This window comes from Ambystoma mexicanum, chromosome 12 (assembly GCF_040938575.1).
Source record: "Ambystoma mexicanum isolate Mex_15411 chromosome 12, UKY_AmexF1_1, whole genome shotgun sequence".
Taxonomy (NCBI): Eukaryota; Metazoa; Chordata; class Amphibia; order Caudata; family Ambystomatidae; genus Ambystoma; species Ambystoma mexicanum.
Genome location: NC_090936.1, coordinates 353,263,133 through 353,282,288, shown reverse-complemented (window position 1 = coordinate 353,282,288; position 19,156 = coordinate 353,263,133). Strand labels below are relative to the sequence as shown.

General features: G+C 47.9%; 1 protein-coding gene across 9 annotated transcripts in view; it reads left to right on the top strand.

Annotated features, from left to right (window-relative positions):
• Positions 1-19,156, top strand: part of ITPR2 (inositol 1,4,5-trisphosphate receptor type 2) — a 4,412,221-nt gene that overhangs the window by 2,215,172 nt on the left and 2,177,893 nt on the right. For all 9 annotated transcript variants that reach the window (XM_069628470.1, XM_069628469.1, XM_069628465.1 and 6 more), the window contains 2 exons: positions 1,901-2,045; positions 10,629-10,779. In XM_069628470.1, the coding sequence (XP_069484571.1) occupies positions 1,901-2,045; positions 10,629-10,779 (296 nt within the window). The remainder of the gene's footprint in view (positions 1-1,900; positions 2,046-10,628; positions 10,780-19,156) is intronic.

Genomic DNA, 19,156 nt, shown 5'->3' with positions numbered 1-19,156 from the left:
AATGCCCCCGACTATGGCAGTTGTCCGCTGAAATTACCCAGTGGCCAAAAAATGCAGTACATTGTGCACCTTTTCTAACGTGCTCAGTGCTTGGCAGCACAGGGTGGGTGATGTGAGGTCATCTTCCCACTCCATGACCAGGTCTAATATGATATGAAGTGGAAACCTATACCTGCCATAGACCTTGTCATCAGGCATCCCAAAAAGGCTGGTTCTGAGTAAAATAAATGTGTGCCCTGGCTCTCTTCCTCCTCCTGCAGTATCCCACAATCACTGCTGCAAAAAACTGGACATTCATCGTAGCTGTATACACGTGTTGGCTTTTCGCGCGCCCTTTTTATGCATTGTTTTTAGTGCGCTGTGACGCTTACACCAGCTTTGGCGTGGCAGACGTGTTTCCGGATTAGCGCGTCTTTTTCTGCGCTAGTCCGGAAACACCTGTTTGATTCCATAAATACATAATGTTAGCGCGCGTGTCGGTGTTGCGAGTATTTTACTGTGGTATTCCCCACGTAACACCCACATTTACGCTTGTTGTTCCCCATTCCACGTGTTCCGCCCCCATTTTAGGTGACTGCGCTAGACGGTATGCTTCTTCGCTGGGTGTCTACCGCAAGGTGTTCATGGTGTCACAGTGACATGTTGGGCCAGCGGGGATTCAGCGCAATTCTTGGGTAAGCCACACGCATTGTGTTCCGTGAATCGACAAACCGGTGCTTGCATGCGTTTTGCACGCAAGCACCCCTTTTTCTACGCAATTTAATTCCATGAATTGGGCCTTAGTCTGTGCATTATTAAGGAATATCACTTTGGTGACTTTGGCATGCACTGTTCATTTTCAAGTGGTTGATATGTGGGTTACAGTATATTGCACTCTGCATTTGTATACAGTTTAAAGTTCTATCACTGAACGGTTCCTTCTTTTCTGTCTTGGATTTATTAAAACAAGCTAAATGAATTAACATTGATGTTCTGAAATACATTGTTTCCAAGTCTTTGCCACGTTTTTGTTTCTAAACTGGTGATTCTGCACTGTATACATCGCATAGGTATATTGAACGTTTTAATATTAATTAAACATTCCTTATGGAAGCAGTAAAAACAGTAAGAGCAATCAAAAAATAACTTTAATGAAGATAGACAAAGATGGCTGATTTTAAAAGTATGATTGGACCAGACTGGATTTCAGAAAGTTAACAATTGAATTGAAGAGCTATTAATTTGATCAGATCAAAGAGGGGATCAATGGGGGAAAATGAAACGGGAACTTCCGGATTTTAAATGCACATTTCTTAACCTAAACATACATACATACATACATAGGTAGGTAGGGATATCGTTAATTTGAAAGTCAAAAAATACATACATAAAAGAGCAATACATACAATACGGATTAATAAACATCTTGCATACAAACTAAAACAAGCATAAGTAACTGAGAACAATAGCAGCATAAATAGCGAAACAATAAAAACAGGAGTAGCTAAGAACTATAAAAGGAGCTAGTTAAATGGTAGCATGTTATCCAGCAGTACTTATGCTCAACCAATTTAAGAATACATTGCAAAGGCAATTTTTTGGGGAGTAAAGAGTATGAGTATTCTTTTGCATCAATATGTGTTTTACAATTGGGCTCCCTTTAGTATTGCAACTAAATATCTTTTCCTCAGTTCTTTAATTATAGAGCAGATAAATAAAAATGCGTAAGATCTCGAATTCAAGTATCATCACACAAAGATGAAGTTGGTTTACATCTGTTTTTGCTTGGCCATTTGTTAAATACTGAGGGAATCGCGAGACAATTGGTCCTAAGATTAAAAAGCTCATAGCGCATAGTGATTTCTATTAACTGCTGTTTTATAATTCTTCGTTGTGCTAAAATATTGGTGTTTGTTTATAGGTATGACTCATTTACAGACTCCTCACGGGATGACATGAAGAGGAAATTTGCTCTGACCATGGAATTTGTAGAGGAGTACCTCAAAGAAGTTGTTAATCAACCATTCCCCTTTGGGGACAAAGAGAAAAACAAGCTTACGTTTGAGGTATTTATTTCCATTTTGTACATATGTTGTGTGGCATGCCTTCATTTTCATGGATCCAGTGACCCGTTTACAACCTTTGCTGCACTGACTGGATTTGGCTCTTTTGCCTTATGACCCTCTTCAGTACACATACAATGTGCCTCATTACGAGGTGGAGGTAGCCTTCCCGGTTTTACCGTTTTACTATTTATTTATACTATTTATATGTTTTACTATTCCGGCCCAGCCAGACCCGGTAATTGCCCTTTTGCGGGTGCTGGGCCCGGTACATCCACATTCCCATTTGAGCAATGGGATTGGGGAGGGTGGTAGCACCGGTACCGTTAATAACAGTACCAGTGCTACTATCATGTTCTGCTAGCGGGTGCCGGTACGGCCACCAGGTCAGACCTGGTGGCTGCAAGGGCACCCGCGAGCAGAACTCCTTGTATGGTGGTACGGTAGCAACGTGCCGGTAGCAATACCGGCGCTGTTGTTGCCTTACCGCCATACTTGTAATGAGGCCCAATGACCTTTAATGATGCTTAGCCGAAATGACAGACTTACCGGATTGCCTTCACATGTCAATGAATGTTTATTCTTACCAGACTGCCCAGGTAACATCCATATTAGCTCTTTATTTGGATTAATGAGGCATTGGCCTATTCCTTAGCTTGAGGCATAGCGTTCTGCTCAAGGATCTAGCTGCAACTGTTTCACATTATGTGAACTCACTCTAAGTAATCTGCAATTATGCTCTAATATTAACCTGTTATTCCTCTCTTTAGTATTTATTGTTTTTATTTTTGCATTTATTTCAGCGCAAAAAGCCCAGAGGCATCTAGGCGCTAGTTACAGAAAGTGCATGTACAAGATACAGTTCAGAAGTGGAAGAATACACGTATGGTTACAAAATGTATGTATACATACTCTTACATCCCGTCTCCTTTCCTCCATATTGTATGGGCGTCCCTTCCAAGGGATGGGAGACAACCTTTTTCACCAGAAAAAACCTTCTTCGTCTTTAAATTTAGAGGCGCTTGGGGGTGCGGCCCAGGGAGCATGCGCTGCCCTGACTCCGATCCCCGGCGCCACACCTCTGTTTCCTTTTCCGCATCGACGGGAACAGGCCGAATTCACCAGCGCTCCTGGGTCTTGCTTCGGCCATGTAATTCCGCGCTCGGATACTTCTTCCCTTTGTCTTTTTTGTCTTTTTATCATTCAGGTACTCGGTCCTCAGGCATCACGCTCCTCCCCGCCGCATGTCGACTTCTACAGGGTTCAGTAAGTGTCCACCCTGCAACGGGCTCTTCCTGACTTCAGACCCCCACGCCCTCTGCATACGTTGCCTTGGCCCAGACCACGGTTCGCAATCATGTTCGGCGTGTGACTCACTGTCCTCTTAAGACGCTGAAGAACAGACCAGTCAGGTGGAGGGAGCTCTTCCAGAGGATCTCAAGAACATTGTGAAGCATCAAACCAGGCCCAAGGTAGGGCCGATATTCTCCATCGCACCCCGCAAAGGAGACTCCTTCCCAGTGACTCTCCCGCGCGGAAGAGACCGGACAGGTCCTTCTTCCGGCACGTGCACCAAGGCTGCTTCAGCTTCCGGCCTTCGGGTTGAGGGATCCTCGCATCCTCCTGGGCGCAACGTTGAGGGACCGGAAGGTTCTTTTACCGGGTCTACACCAGAGGGGCTCTGCCCTTTTACCGGCACCATGGCCGAGGGGCTATGCCCTAATACCGGCAATACGTCTGCGGGGCTATGCTCTAATACTGACGATACGTCCGAGGGGGTGCCTAAACGCAGCTCTACCGACCCCCGGGTCAAGGGTGTCACACCTACCTGGGCATAGGCCCGAGGAGCAGGGTAGGTCTTGTGATCCACACACAAGAGTCTTGGACGAGGCCGGGCCCAGCGGGCTGAACTGACAAAATGGCTGCCGCGCCAGAAAGAGGCACCCCTCTGACACCATTCTAGGAATTTGCGAAGAACGGGTGTCAAGGTGGGACTGGCCTCAACCAGGTACGTGGCCTACGGTCTACCCCTCAGTTGCGCAGGGCAGCTTTCCATGGCGTCCATATAGACAAGGTACGCAGCTGCTCCAGCAGCTCCCTGCTACCTCGTTGGCACCCCCTTCCACCTCTTTGGCCAGTGAGGAGGTGCTCTTCGAGAAGTTCCTTGGCCTCATGAAGTCACCTCAGATGGGGGTTATCATCAAAAACCCCATCAGGGAAGTCCTCCCCGCAATGCTAGAGGCACCACAGATGCCTCTGCTGATGCCCCAGGCCCCAGCGCAGCCACCTCCTCCACCTCCCCAGCAGGCTCCAGAGTGGGCTTCACCGAAGCCTCCGCCGCCTCCTCAGCCTCCGGCCGCGGGCTCTGTACCCCAGCCTCCGGGGCCAACTACTCCTCATCCTCCTCCACAAGATCCTCCAGTTCCGCAGGACACGGATGAGGTGGAGGATCTGGACACGCCATCCTCAGCCAGGGCCTTCCACGAAAGTCTTGCTGGGCTGGTAGAGTACCTGGGCCTCCCCCAACCCAGGGTCGAGCAGCCGGCAGAGGGGTTCTGGCTGAAGTCCTCATGCGACGCTCCTCTGCAAAATCAGGGATTCCTATGCAGACCAATGTAGTCTCCCTGGCCAAGAAGAGCTGGCTCAAACCCCACTCGGTCGAGTTGGTCAATGGACACCTTGATGCCAAGTACAGGCAGGTGGATGGGGATACACTCTTGCTTTCGGCCCATCCTCAGCCACACTCTTCAGTGATCGCTGCGGCATCACTATACTCCAAGCCCCAGTCGTCCTTGGCCTCTTCCTCTGCGGCGCTGCTAGGAGAAGATCTTAGAGGCATATGGCAAGAAACTCTATTACAACGCCTCTTTACATCTATGTCAGTCCAACGTCGATGCCATGCTGGCTGCCGCCAACCAGAAATTATGGCGGGAAATTGCGAACTTCCTCCCGGAACTCCCCACCCAGAGCCAATCCCGCTTTAAGGCAGAGCTAGTTGAAGCCAAGCTGGTGGCTCATGTCCTCATGGAATCCACAGATGCTCATATCGATACCTCAGGCCGTGCCATCTGTATTGCCACGGACATGAGAAGAACAGCCTGACTCCGGACAACCGAATTCAACCCAGATGTCCAGGAGCGCAATCTAGATCTACCGTTTGAGGGGGTGATCTCTTCCACTCCTCTACGGACGAGGACCAGCTCACAAACGTCAAAGTCTTTATCCATCCTTACAAAGCCTACATTCAAATCATACACACAATCTCAGCAGCGCTCGGAAAGGGGTCGTACATATGGAGGGTTTCACGGCTTCCAGGAACGCAGATCCAGGTAGCCGGAACGCTCGCCGTCTCAGAGCCGGTGCAAGCAACAAAAAGGGGGGGGAGTAAGGGCTTTTTCCAGTTCCCCTACTCAGCGACAGCCTCAGAGGGAAAGAAAGCATGACACGCCCCTTCAAGTCCACGTGCCTCTGGTGGGGGGCAGGCTTGCTCTCCATGCCCATTTCTGGTGCCAGAATTTTGCAGACCCCTGGATCCTCTCTGTAGTCGCCACGGGGTACCACCTCCCTATCCCAGCCTCTCCTACCTCCTCCCCTCCACTCCCACAGGTTGGGACATCAACTCTTTTGGCAGAGATCCGGTCGCTTGTCGAGAGCCAGGCAGTGGAGGAAGTCCCAGCCTCCCAGCGAGGCAAGGGCTTTTACTCCAGGATTTTCGCGATTCAGAAAAAGAACCAGGCGGGCGCAAGAGATGTGCTGGACCTTTCCACCCTCAACCTCTCCCTACCTCGACAAAAATTCAAGATGGTTAAGCCAGCTTTGATAGCGGAGACATTGTGCTCCCTGGATCCGAAGGATGCGTACTTACACATTCCGATCTGGCAGCCTCATCGTTCCGTTCTACGATTCAGGATCATGGGCTACCATTTCCAATACAAGGTGCTTCCTTTCGGCCTCACCTCGGCCCCCAGGGTCTTTACCATGATGATGAACACGGTGGCAGCCCTCCTCAGGTCACAAGGCCACCACATTTACCTGTACCTAGACGACTGGCTCGTCAGGGCTACATCTCCGGAAGCGGTGCACCATACTTCCCAAGCTCTTATGGACACACTGCACGAGCTGGGTTTTTCACTCAACCTAAAGAAGTCGCAGCTGCAGCCCACGCGAGACTGACCTTATTGGGCCTCATTTGGGACACGTGCTCCGAGAAAGTTTTTCCCTCGGAGGACAAGATAACAGCACTCAAGAGAGCCACGGCGCATTTCCTCAGCAGATAAGTAACCTCGGCCTGGTGGTACCAACACCGACTGGGTCTCATGGCAGCAGTTCTCTTGCCCGTCCCCCACACAAGACTCAGGATGAGGAGGATACAGCTGCACTTTGCAGCATTCTGGAAACAGGAACGGGGCCATTAGTCAGAGATGATGAACGTTCCTCCGTCGCTTCACCCAGACCTCACATGGTGTTCCGGACACTGCAACCTGAGGATGGGCAAGCCTTTCCGGCAACCTACACCACAGGTCACCATCACCACAGACTCCTCTCCCGACCAGATGCTGCCTCTGGGCAGACTCTAAGGGCATTAATCCTCTGGCATGTTCTCTGGACGACATGCTCTCTTTTTCGGCGCATCTCGGCCCATTCAGGCATGCATGTGGATACTTGCCGCACTTACCTCGCAGCCATTGGGGCTTACAGAAACTTGGAGGAGGATAGCTTTTCCTCTTCCAACCCGATTGTCAAGAAATATTTGACGGGTCTCGCCAGGTTCTAACCACCCATCAAGAAGCCACACCCCTGTGTGACCTCAATATAGTCTTAGGTGCCCTGGCGCACAAACCATTCAAACCGATGATGTCCGCGGACATCAGGCTGGTCACCATTAAGGCTGCCTTGTTAGTCAGCCTCACCTCGGCTCGCAGAATCAGCAAAATTCACGCGCTGGTCGCTTCGGAGCCATACACTACGTTTCACAAGGACAAGGTAGTCCTACGGACGCACTCAATGTTCCTACCTAAGGTGCCCTCCCCATTCCATCTGAACGAGGAAATTTGTGCTGCCCACGTTTTTTGCTGAGCCCAAAGACGAGACGCAGAGAGTTCTGCACTTCCTTGATGTCAGGCGTGCACTGAAATTCTACTTGGACAGGACGAAGAACTTCCGCAAGTCTGACGCTCTATTCATCACCTTTGGAGGTTCAAGACCGCAGGCTATCGGGCATCCAAGGCATCCATAGACCGGTGGATGGTCTCGCCCATCAAAGAATCCTACGAGGGACAGCATAAGCCACCATCGGCCAACATGCATGCCCACGCGGTCAGAGCCAAGGCAACTGCCATCGCCTTCCAGCGACATGTCCCCTGTCAAGTCATAAACAGGGCGGCCATATTAAGTTTTTTTCTGGTGAAAAAGGTTCTGTCTGCCTTGGAAGGGACGCCCATGCAGTATGAAGGAAAGGGGACTAGTCACTACGGTGAGTAACTTGTAATTACTGGTGCAGCCTCACCTCATGGTGCGGTGGGCTGCTTCATGCATGCAAATAAGTAGATGTATACATACTAGTGCAGCCTCACTTCATGGTGCAGGGACTCCTTTAAGCAAGCAGCCATGCCTAAGAGTCAGAACAGTCAGGCAGGTTATCAGGTACCGGTAAGACCACGCCCAGATATTGACATTTCTTATTAAAAGTAATCTCGTGAAACCCCTGCACTACTTTGACCCTGTGAGCACTTCTCAATTCCATCACGCAACCACTCCCCAGCTACTTCTAGTGCTCTGCATGTGCCTCACAGTAAATCTCTGCTCTGCTCTAAACTTTCTTTAGACTCTCTCTCATGCCTACCGATAACTCATCACAGTTAAGAAACTATCCTTACTACGACAATCGTATTCCTATACCCCACTTCCCATTTCTTTTCCCCACTGAATCTGATTGTTGTATTGTGTAATCACTCTTTAATTTTTCCACTTCCTTGAACCTATTCTCTCCTCTCCACAGAGTAAGATGTGGTTGAAACACTAACGGGTCAAAATAAAGTCGCCTTGTGGACAAGGCCAGACACCGTAAGGCCACTACGATGGTGGTGGAGCTAGTACACATATTGGATAACATAACATAACATGTTGCAACCTAAATGTGAGATGAATCTCAGGGTATTTGGCCCTTCTCCCCAAGGGGGTGCTGCCCCCTATAAGACTAGGGATGTGAGCCAGCTAACCAAAACCCTCCCTAGGGGTGTGGGCAAGCAGGATATCACTGGGTGTAACTCCCCCATAAAAGGGAAGGGCTCCCAGTTGAACATAGATGTAGCATGCCTCTTAAGACCCATATCCCAAATGTTTTCAGCCTCCATGGGCGTGAATGTTCCTGCTAATATAATGAGACCCTTTTAAACTGTATCACCTCGCTGCAGGGAACAGCCTATAAGGGAGAAGATGTTTACCTTGATTAGAGAGAGCAGCTAACATAGAGTCAATCAGCAGGGGTGGAAATACGCAAAGCACACGTTGCTGCTACCGTGCAGAACCAGCGCTGCCTGGAGGCGGGGCCACAGAGTCAACGTGGTGGGAGAGCAGCCCGTGGGACTTCACCGAGCCCAGGAGCGCCAGCTAAACAAGGTTCTCTGCTCGTGTCCTGAGAGATGCAGACATATGAAGAAGTGCCACCGGCGAGCCTGCAAGAAAGTTGCTGTCGGAAGAAGCTACAGTATGAGACACCGGCAAGCCCACGAGAAGGCTGCGGTCATGGAAAACTCAAGAAAGAGGCACCGGTGGACCCATGAGAAAGCTGCCGCCAGAGAAAACCAGAGTAGGAGAGAGTGAAGGCCCCCACGACAAGACTGCCATTGGAGAAGGCCAGAGGGATAGAGTCATGCGAGCCCAAGAAAGGGCAGTTACCGGTGAAAGCCAGAGAAAGAGATACCAATGAGGCCACGAGAAGTCAGTTGCTGGGGAAAACCAGAGAAAGAGAGACTGGCGGGCCCCCAAGAAGGCTATCACTGGAGAAAACCAAGAAAAGAGATATCAGCAAGCTGCTGAGAAGGCCACCGGCAGAGCACCAGAAAGTGGTTCAGCTCGAGGGAGTCCGCTTCCACCAGAGTTACCGACCCTCCCTGGAGAGAGCACCCCGAAATATCAGGCTTGTGGTTTGGCCACGAGAAAGGGAGATGAGCGGTGACGCTCAGCTATGAACCCAGGGAAATGCAATATCTGATGATCTTCCAAGGAGGTGAAATCTAAGAATGTGCTAGTCGCTGAACTCCTGAATAGATACATATAAATTCCAAGAGAACAGAAACACAAGTCCACTCTGAGAAAGATGAAACATCCGAGCATGGTGTAAAGCGAGCACGAGAGAAAGTTGAACATAGCACAAATACTGACTGCAAGCCTGAGAAGAGGTTTAATTCCCCAGGAAAGAGGGGGGTGCCAAGCTGTAACCCAAGTATTTGAAAGGGGGTGAGAAAAGTAACATCTTTTCTGCTTTATTGAAATTTCTAGGTTGTGATGGAGCAAAAGGGAAATAAACTAAATTGAAAATGATAAAGAAACAAATCGTCTTTTCATTAACTGCATCAAAACTGAGTAACATTTTCTGTGCGAGAGACTGTTGGCAAAGGTCAAATACAAATAACTGTGACAAACATTTATTTTGAAGAACTGTTAACCGAGAAGTCGGATGAGCTATAACCCAAGGAAAATTTATTTTCAATCATTGCTAACAGAGTAGGGGGTCAGCTACAACCCAAGGCTAACAGGTCTTTACTTTATGCATTATAATTTCGGTTTAGTGATAGGGCCAGTTAGTTAGGATCATGTTTTAGATGTGGAGATACTTTGTCTTATGTTGACTAAACCACCTTAGGCTTTCCAGTTGAAGATAGGGAACCTCATTATAGCAGTAGTGCAAGGTTAGGCAGTTTTTGTATTCTTGTTAGTAAAGCTGTATATCTTAAATCATGTCCAGTGGCCCGACTCCTATTTCTGGCACCACACATGATAAACACATTGTAAATACATATAACAATATGCTACTTGTTTGGGTCCGGTCCACATCTCCAACTCTTGTCCCTTCTTCCATGTTTCAGATGTATTCATTATATCATGCCCTTGAGTGATCATGGTGAACTTTCCTTCTATTTTTTCTGAATTTGAAGGCCTCCTACTAACCATGGTTGGTACTTCTGGCATATGTGTCGAGGGTTTTGTGCAAAGCTTGTACATGCATAATTCCAAACTCTGGACATTTCACCTTTTTCACTAAATATTGTAATGGGCTTTACAATCTTAACATATTTGTTACATTTTTAGCAAACAAATTCGACATTGTCCAGTAGCATCCATGCATGTATCTAGAAAAATTTGAATTCCTAATACTAATATCAGCCCTAAATTCTGAAGTGCAGATAAACATTGACTGACATATTATATGACCAACATTGCACATAATTGTATAATATGCTTTCACCTTTAAAGGTGATTTTATTTGGTGAGAATGAATCATGACTGTAATTATCGCTATGTCTGAGTAGTTTTTTGGTTGTGTTTTTCTTTTAAACATTCTGTTTGTCCCAATTTTTCCACTAGGTTGTTCACCTGGCACGGAATCTGATCTACTTTGGGTTCTACAGCTTTAGTGAGCTGCTAAGGTTAACAAGGACGCTACTGGCAATCCTGGATATTGTCCAAACTCCACTGTCTTCATATTTTGAACGAATGAGCACCTTTCAAGATGGAGGTGAGAATGTCTTTGTTAAATAAAATCTCTCTGAATAATGGGAGGGGCCTGCTTGATTAGGCAAGTGGTAACTCAGAACGGTTATCTATAAATAACACTTCAAAGTCCCTTCTAGCTCTTGGCATTAGTGAATAGCCAACAAGGCATCATTTTCTCTTGTGATCTGGCTTGTGACAATGGGCCCCCATTCCAAGGGGCTGATTTTGGCAAGTAAATGGATGATCTCCGGATAACACACCACCTCATCACACTGCGGTGGCCCCAGGCGAACGGCAATGCGGAACAGTTTATGAGAACAATTAACAAGGTCCTCAGGATCGCGAAGGCCCAGGGAGCCCCATGGGAGTTCGAACTATACCAGTTCCTCCGAAACTACCAGATGACGCCCCACGCGTCAAACGATACACCCCCTCACCCCCAGCTTGCATCATGTTCAGAGCTGTGTTATGATGATCCTCCATACCTCACCACCGCCATAAAAAGGCAAAATCTGTGAACAAACAGAGGACACACGACAAGAGGGTCAGAGCACATGAGCAGTAAGCAGCGAGCTAAGAAGTCACACACCAAAGTTGGGGATCAGGTGCTGGTCCTCTGGAACCCATCGAGGATGAATCTGGCAAGCCTAAGCGAGACCACCCCCTGGACCGTGATCACACGGAGAGGAACTATGATCACTGCAAGTCCTGATGGGAGGCTCAACGCCAGGAATGCATTATGGTTCAATAAAGTTCCCCAGACATCATGGAAAGAGGAGCTGGATAAAATGAACGACGGAGAAACAATGGAGGGAGAAATAACGTTGATGGAACTGAGCCAAGAAGGATGATGGCATCAGGCCAGCAGCCCAGCTGAAGTAGGCAGCCCCGGCCCATGAAGGAGAATGGCACCAGACCCCCAGGCCAGCTAACGCAGACAGCCCGGCAGCCAGAAGGGGCACAGCCGACGAGTCCCCCACACCCCCCGGATCCGGTATGGTAGCAGCACGGCCGGTACCTCCTGAGGGTAGCGCCAAAGTCACCTGGAAGGCTAAGTGACTATGTGCGCTAACATCGAACTGTAGGTGTGATTAATAGAATTGTATATACATTTGCATTTGTATTTTCAAGGGGAAAGAAGACGGATGTTATGTACACGTAGACGTGCCAACTCGGTGACATGCAATAAATGCTGCAGCGTGCCTCCGAGAACGTAGGAGCAATCGGCCGGCGAACTGCAACCTGTGTGGATGTTTATTTTACCAGCACACGCCTTCTCCATGCCGGCCCTCACACAATACGGGCTGAAGCACCAGAGTGGTGCACACAACAGTAAGGATCCTAAATGTCGACTTTGGGTGTTCCAGTCCCCCTTCCCCTCCTTTAGCCATTGTATCAGTTATTTGGTCCTGGGCTCTGGTCCTCGGCAGCAGAAAGAGAACTAAAAAAATTGAAATTGTGGCTTGTTACCAGACTCTGTCCTCCTTGTGAGTGCCTTGCTGGGTTTCGTTTGTATTTTTTATTTTTTTAAACAATATAAGCAGAAGAAAATAACTCTGGAGATGCAGGCAGGGGGGGGGCTGCAGAAACATAGTAGAAGAACAGCTATATTTAAGACTGTGACACAGCACTTCCAATGAATGGTGTGCTCAACCCCAGAGCACCATTTTGTGAGGAACATTAACAGTCTAGCAGTAGAGTGAGGCCCAGCATTAAGCATCAGAGATGACATGCCCCAGCCCAGCAGGCTTTTGCCAGAACCCTGCTGCATCAGCGCGGAGAACAGCCAGGGAGTGCAGCACACATAAAGAAAGTAAAGAGCAGAAGAAAGAAGATAATATCAGTTGGTTTCCCCAACCACTTGGGTTGTAGGTTTGTAGGCTTGTATACCAGAGTAGCGCTTCCAGCACATGGGCCCAAGATAAGAGGCAGGCATCCTACCTTCCTAACAGGTCCCATCAAGTCCTAATCAACTGGATACATCAGTTCCAGCCAGACGGCCCCTGCATAAACCAATAGCCCTGTATTATCTGTGAGAAACCAGAAGGTGTCTCACCCGCTAGTCCCTGGGGATGTCTCTCTCAGGTGGCCAGGGCACGGCCATCGCCTTTGGATCCAGACCCTGGGGGTGGACCAGTGTGGGAGGATCACCTGGGTGAGGAGTCTTTGGGGAGTGGGAGTGAGACGCCTGATTGCGGGACACAGTATCCCCCCTCCGTAACACCTTTTCTCCATCCTACCAGGCGGGATACCTGGGGGCTGTGGCTCCAACCCTCCCCTACATGAACACTTTTCACACAGACAGCCCGCTGTCAGAAGCTCCCTTCTTTCTCACCTTTTTATCCTTGTTGGCGTTCTTCCGGGATGTTGCTTCTTTCTTTTTCACCGACCGTGACTTGTATAAGCTGGAACGCGAGTCCTCGGGTTCCAGTGTGGAAGCCGGCTGCCAAGCCGGTAGCGTTCGAATATCCAGGAACAATGTCAATTAATCCAGGAAGGAAGATAACAAAAGGTAAGGAATAGAAGGGGGGGTTCCAGGAGAGAAGGAAGGTAGAATGCACGATAAGCAGAGAGCGAACTCGAACACGAATAGTAACACGTCGGAGTAGAGTTGTGACGCGCGGAGCCGCGGGGGCGTGCCGGTTTTCTAGGAAGCTGGCGAGTTCACACAAAGGCTAGACCGCCGCAGTTCTGTGTCGGCGGCCATTTTGGATGGGTTGCAGAGTTAATGCCGCGGTGCATCAAGGACCATGAAGTCCAGAAAGGTTGAACCCGGCCATTCATGACAGCATGCCTCCTCCTGAGCCAGGACCCACCTAGTTTGCCTGGGTGTATTCGATGAAACCGTTGTAGTAGACGAGGAGCATTCATGTTAGAAACTGGTTCCCATGTACGCTCACTAGGGGGAAAGCCTTTCCACTCCACCAAGTATTGTAGTTGGCCTCGTCTATACCTGGAATCACATATTCTGGAGACCTCAAATTCGACCTGATCGTTGATGAGCACAGGATTAGGTCTAGGAACTGTCTGATTGGATTGTACATATGGCTTCAATAAGGAGGTGTGAAAGACCGGATGAATTTGTTTCCAGGAGTCTGGGAGCTGAAGTCGATATGCCACTGGGTTAATGATTCCTTTGATGGTGAAGGGTCCGTAATACTTGGGAGACAGTTTGTTAGGCCGTAGATGTCGAGGAAGGAGTCTGGAGGATAGCCAGACTTCGTCCCCTATTGATTAAGAAGGGCTAGGTCTTCGTTTAGCGTCTGCATATCATTTAACAGCTATCCTGGCCTTTTCCAAGTGTTCTTTAGCATCCTTGTGGCCGTTCACCAATTTTTCAATCCAGGAATCAACTGCAGGTACCGGGGTAGGATGTGGCAAAATTGATGGTAAAACCGAAGGATGGAATCCTTGACTGCAGAAAAAAGGACTTGTCTTGATGGCCGAATGGTCTGAATTGTTGTAAGCAAATTCAGCTACCGGAATCAATAGTGACCAATCATCCTGGACCTTGCTTGCAAAACAGCTGAGATATTGCTCTAAAGTCTGGTTGGTTCTTTCTGTGATCCTGTTGGTTTGAGTATGATATCCTGAAGACAATGCTCACTGAATACCTAGTATTTGACAGAGCTGTTTCCAGAACTGGGATATGTACTGGGGACCTCTGTCGGAGATGATCTTGGATGGTAATCCATGAAGTCTGAATATGTGTTCAATGAATATCCCGGCAAGTTCAAGTGAATAGGGCAATTTGAACAGTGGTGTGAAATGAGCTGTATGGGTAAACAAGTCAGTTGTAACCATTATGGTGGTATGGTGGTAATTCGACAATATCTGTAGCGATGAACTCCCAAGGACGTGTTGTAATGTAAGTTGATGCAGAAGACCGGCAGGTTTTCTATTGTCGTGTTTGTTTTGATTGCACACAGCACAGGATTGAATGTAGGCCTTCATGTCAGTGATCATTTTTGGCCACCAAAATTGCCTCTGTATGAGCTGAAGGGTAGTAGTGATGCCTCAGTGTCCTGAATGAAAGTTATCATGACAGAGATTCATGACTTTATTTCTCAGTCCTTGTATAGGGATGACCAGTTGTTGATCCTTGAAGAGATAACCATCCCTAGTATTCAAGTTCCAATGATTATTCTGGGTGTATTCCTTCCAGAGATCTGAGGAAAGAGTATGGGCATCAATGTCTTCCAGGAGGTAATTAGCTTGTGCCACAAACACAGTTTTTGGAAACATCTTGGGAAATGCCCTGACCTCCACAGATTCGTAGTCAGGGCGTCTGCACAAGGCGTCAGCAACGATGTTATTGATTGCGGGAAGGTGGTTGATCTGAAACTGGTACTGCGCAAAAAAGAAGGCCCAACAGGCCTGGCGACTGTTTCTGCACTCCAGGGATTGTAATACTTGTAAGTTCTGATGATCTGTACGTACTTGCACTGGATATTTAGCTCCCAGGAGGAAATGACGCCAATCAGTGAATGCTTGTCGGATGGTCAAAAGCTCTTTCTCCAGGACCGAGTAATGACATTCACTTGGGGTCAAAGTACGGGATAGATAAGAAATTGGATGTTCCATCTTGTCCTCAAATTCTTGTTTTAGGACTGCCCCAATAGCATAGTCAGAAGCATCGGTTTCCACCAGGAAGATTCGATCTATGTCAGGTTGGGCTATGATAGGACCTTCAGTGAACTTTGTTTTTAGATGTTGGAAGGCCTTCTCTTGTTCTGTAGACCAAACAAACGGTGTATCCTTCTTTAAAAGAGCCACGATGGGTTGTACAATTGCAGAAAATGTAGGAATTAATTTTCTGTAAAAGTTTGCAAGTCCCAAGAAGGATTGTATTTGCTTCACACTGGTAGGCGCCGGCCAGGAGAGTATGGAATCTCAGGGTCCATTCCAATTCCTTTAGGACTGAGCACAAAAACCAGGTAGTGAACAGTTTGAGTATGGAATAAACATTTTTCAGGTTTGGCCAGGAGTTTGTTTTCTCGTAATCGCTGTAGAACTGCCTTAACATGCTCTTCATGAATCTGAGGGTCTTTAGAATAAATCAATATGTCATCCAGGTATACGATAACAAAAAGGAGCAACATATCCGAGAACACATTACGCATAGGGCGTACATGACACCCCTGAGGATATCAAGGTTTAAAAATGCAGGCAGACAAGCATGTCCCAAGTGTGATGAAGAACAGGCTGACATGACACACATGTTTTGGTCCTGCCCGGTGGTTGGGCGCTTCTTGAGCGAGATAGCGGCGAAACTGGCGGATAAAGGAGTCACACTGGTTGTAGAGTCAGCCTGGGCCTGCCTATTGGGGGGGTTCCCTAGATCACAGAAACTGAAGCATGTTAACAAATTGAAGGACTTGGCATATGTGCTGGCTAAGAGGAGGATTGCCATGGGGTGGAAGGCTTGTCATAAACCGCAGGTGGAGATATGGTGGAAGGAATTGCAAAAGTGGGCGGAAGCAGAGACTATGGTATGGCAGGAGTCCAGTATGATGGGAGGGGGAGAAGAGGTGGGAACCCTGTTGGCTTGGAAATCACTGATAGCGGAATTGTTTGGAACGATGCCAGATTTGGCGGATTCCAATGGAGAACGGACCCCACCGCGCGGCGTGAACACAGAGTAAACAGACTTGATGGGCTCGTAGGGGGGTGGCTTGTGGGGAGCGGAGATCAAATTGTATAATGTACACATTCGAAACTGTATTGTGGCATCTTGTACTGTATATTTGGTCTGTATTGTTTTGTTGGTTAAAATATAATAAAAAACGTTTAAAAAAAAAAAAACATATCCGAGAACACTCTGTCTTTGAATCGTTGGTATACCGCAGGAGCGTTGGCTAGACCGAAGGGCATGACCAAATACTCGAAGTGGCCAAAGGGAGTTCTAAAGGCCGTCTTCCATTCATAACCCTCCTTAATTCTAATCAGATGGTAAGCACCCCTAAGGTCGAGTTTGGTGAATATAACAGCTCCTCGAACGGCCTTCAGAATATCCGAAATGAGTGGTAATGGATAACGGTCCTTGAGGGTACATTGATTAAAACCACGGTAATCCAAACAAGGTCGTAACTCCCTTGTGTTTTTCTTTGGAACAAAAAACAAGGACGCACCTGTGGGAGACTTTGAAGTCCGGATGGTTTCATTTGCTAAGTTGGTATCCAGGTACTCGCATAGGGCCTTCTTTTCAGGCTCAGATAATATAAACATTCTCCCGAATGGAATCACAGCGGAAGAGTCAGTTTCAGTGGCGCAATCCTCAGGTCTGTGGGGCGGAAGAGCTTGAACAATGTCTGTTGAAAACACATCAGAAAATGCCTGGTAAGTTTCCGGTACTTGGATAATGTTGGACACGCTCAAGGAGGATGGTTCATGGTTCTGAGAGCTTACTAGAGGGATCCGGGATGTGTCCTGACATAAACAGTATGACATACAAAACTCAGAGCCAAGGAACAAGGAACCTGCTGTCCAATTAATGTAAGGATTTTTCTTCTGTAACCAGGCCATGCCTAGTACCATGGGATAGTGGACAGTCTTTATGATGTCAAACCATATTTTTTCCTGGTGGTTGTTTATTGACAATTGTAGTTCCCTTGTTTGGTGAGTAATAGGTCCTGAAGACAAAGGTCTTCCGTCAATTCCCTCCACGGGCTGTATCACTTCTTTGAGCTCTCTCGGAATCCCATGAGCGGTGGCCCATTCATGATCAATGAAGATCCCCATGGCACCGCAGTCCACGAGAGCCAGGATGGGAAAGGATTCATTCTCTGTAGTTGTCAGTACGGTTTGTAGAAGTACTAAGGTGTTCTGTCCTGGTGTATTCAAGGAAGGAATGGATGTGGAGCAGGCATCTCTCTCCCGAAGCTGTGCTCCGTTTAGGATCGGGAGCTGGCGTTTCCCGAATGCCGGGGTGGTGCTATAGGACATTCCCTAACCAAATGTTTGTCAGAGGCACAGTACATGCAGAGACCAGTATCGATTCTGCGGAGCCTTTCTTGTGGAGAAATTGTCCCCCTAAAGGCACATAGTTGCATGGGTTCTGGATCAGGGGTTCGTGGAGCAACGGTCTCTTTGGTAGTTAAGTATTCAGTAGCTGTCTTTGGGGAGGTTTTCGCTTTCTTTTCTCAGCCTTTCTCTCCTGGATCCTGAAATCTATCTGCAAGGAAATATCCATAAGGGCCTGGAAGGTTCCTGGACGAGCCACTCTGGCTAGCTCATCCTTAACTTCATTGTTTAAACCTCTTCTGAAGAGAGTGAAACTGGCTTCTTGCGACCAATCGGCTTCTTTGGCTAGCTGCTTGAAGTGAGTGACGTAAGAGAGCATATCCTGACTCCCTTGTTTGAATTCAAGAAGTCTTTCTTGTGCGCTGTAGACGAGCTCAGGTCGATCGAACATGGCTTTTAGGGCATCCACACATCCTTTGTAGTCATCCAAAAGCTCTTCTCCAGAATTAACCAATGGAGTAGCCCAGGTTTATGCATTACCCGTTAAGTGGGATATCATGAATACAACCTTTGCTCGTGGTGTAGAAAAATAGTAGGGTTTGAAAGTGAAGTGCACTAAGCATGAATCAAGGAAGGAATGTAGGGACCTAGACGATCCATCATACTTATCCACAACTCCACCAAGCAGAATGCTTTCCTTGACTGCGGAATCCCGGTATAGGACCAGCTGTTTTAAGGCTGCATTTTCGGCTTTAAGATTTTGAACCTCGATAGTTAATTCTTGGATACCTCTCATGAGGTCTTGGACTGCCGCTTCCATATCAGTTTCCGTATCAGGTTCCGGGCGTCTCAATCTGTCAGAAGCTCCCTTCTTTGTCACCTTTTTATCCTTGTTGGCGTTCTTCCGGGATGTGGCTTCTTTCTTTTTCACCGACCGTGACTTGTATAAGCTGGAACGCAAGTCCTCGGGTTCCAGCGTGGAAGCCGGCTGCCAAGCCGGTAGCGTTCGAATATCCAGGAAAAATGTCAATTAATCCAGGAAGGAAGATAACGAAAGGTAAGGAATAGAAGAGGGGGGGGTTCCAGGAGAGAAGGAAGGTAGAATGCACGATAAGCAGAGAGCGAACTCGAACATGTCTAGTAACTCGTAGGTGTAGAGCTGAGACGTGCGGAGCCGCGGGGGCGTGCCGGTTTTCTAGGAAGCTGGCGAGTGCACGCAAAGGCTAGACTGCCGCATTTCTGAGTCGGCGGCCATTTTGGATGGGTTGCAGAGTTAATACCGCGGTGCATCAAGGACCATGAAGTCCAGAAAGGTCGTACCCGGCCATTCATGACACCTGCTCTGGGAGAAAACAAACTCATACCTGAGCATTGTACCTGACATGTTCCACTGCTATGGCCAGGCAAAGTCAGGCAATTACTGTTAACAACTCACA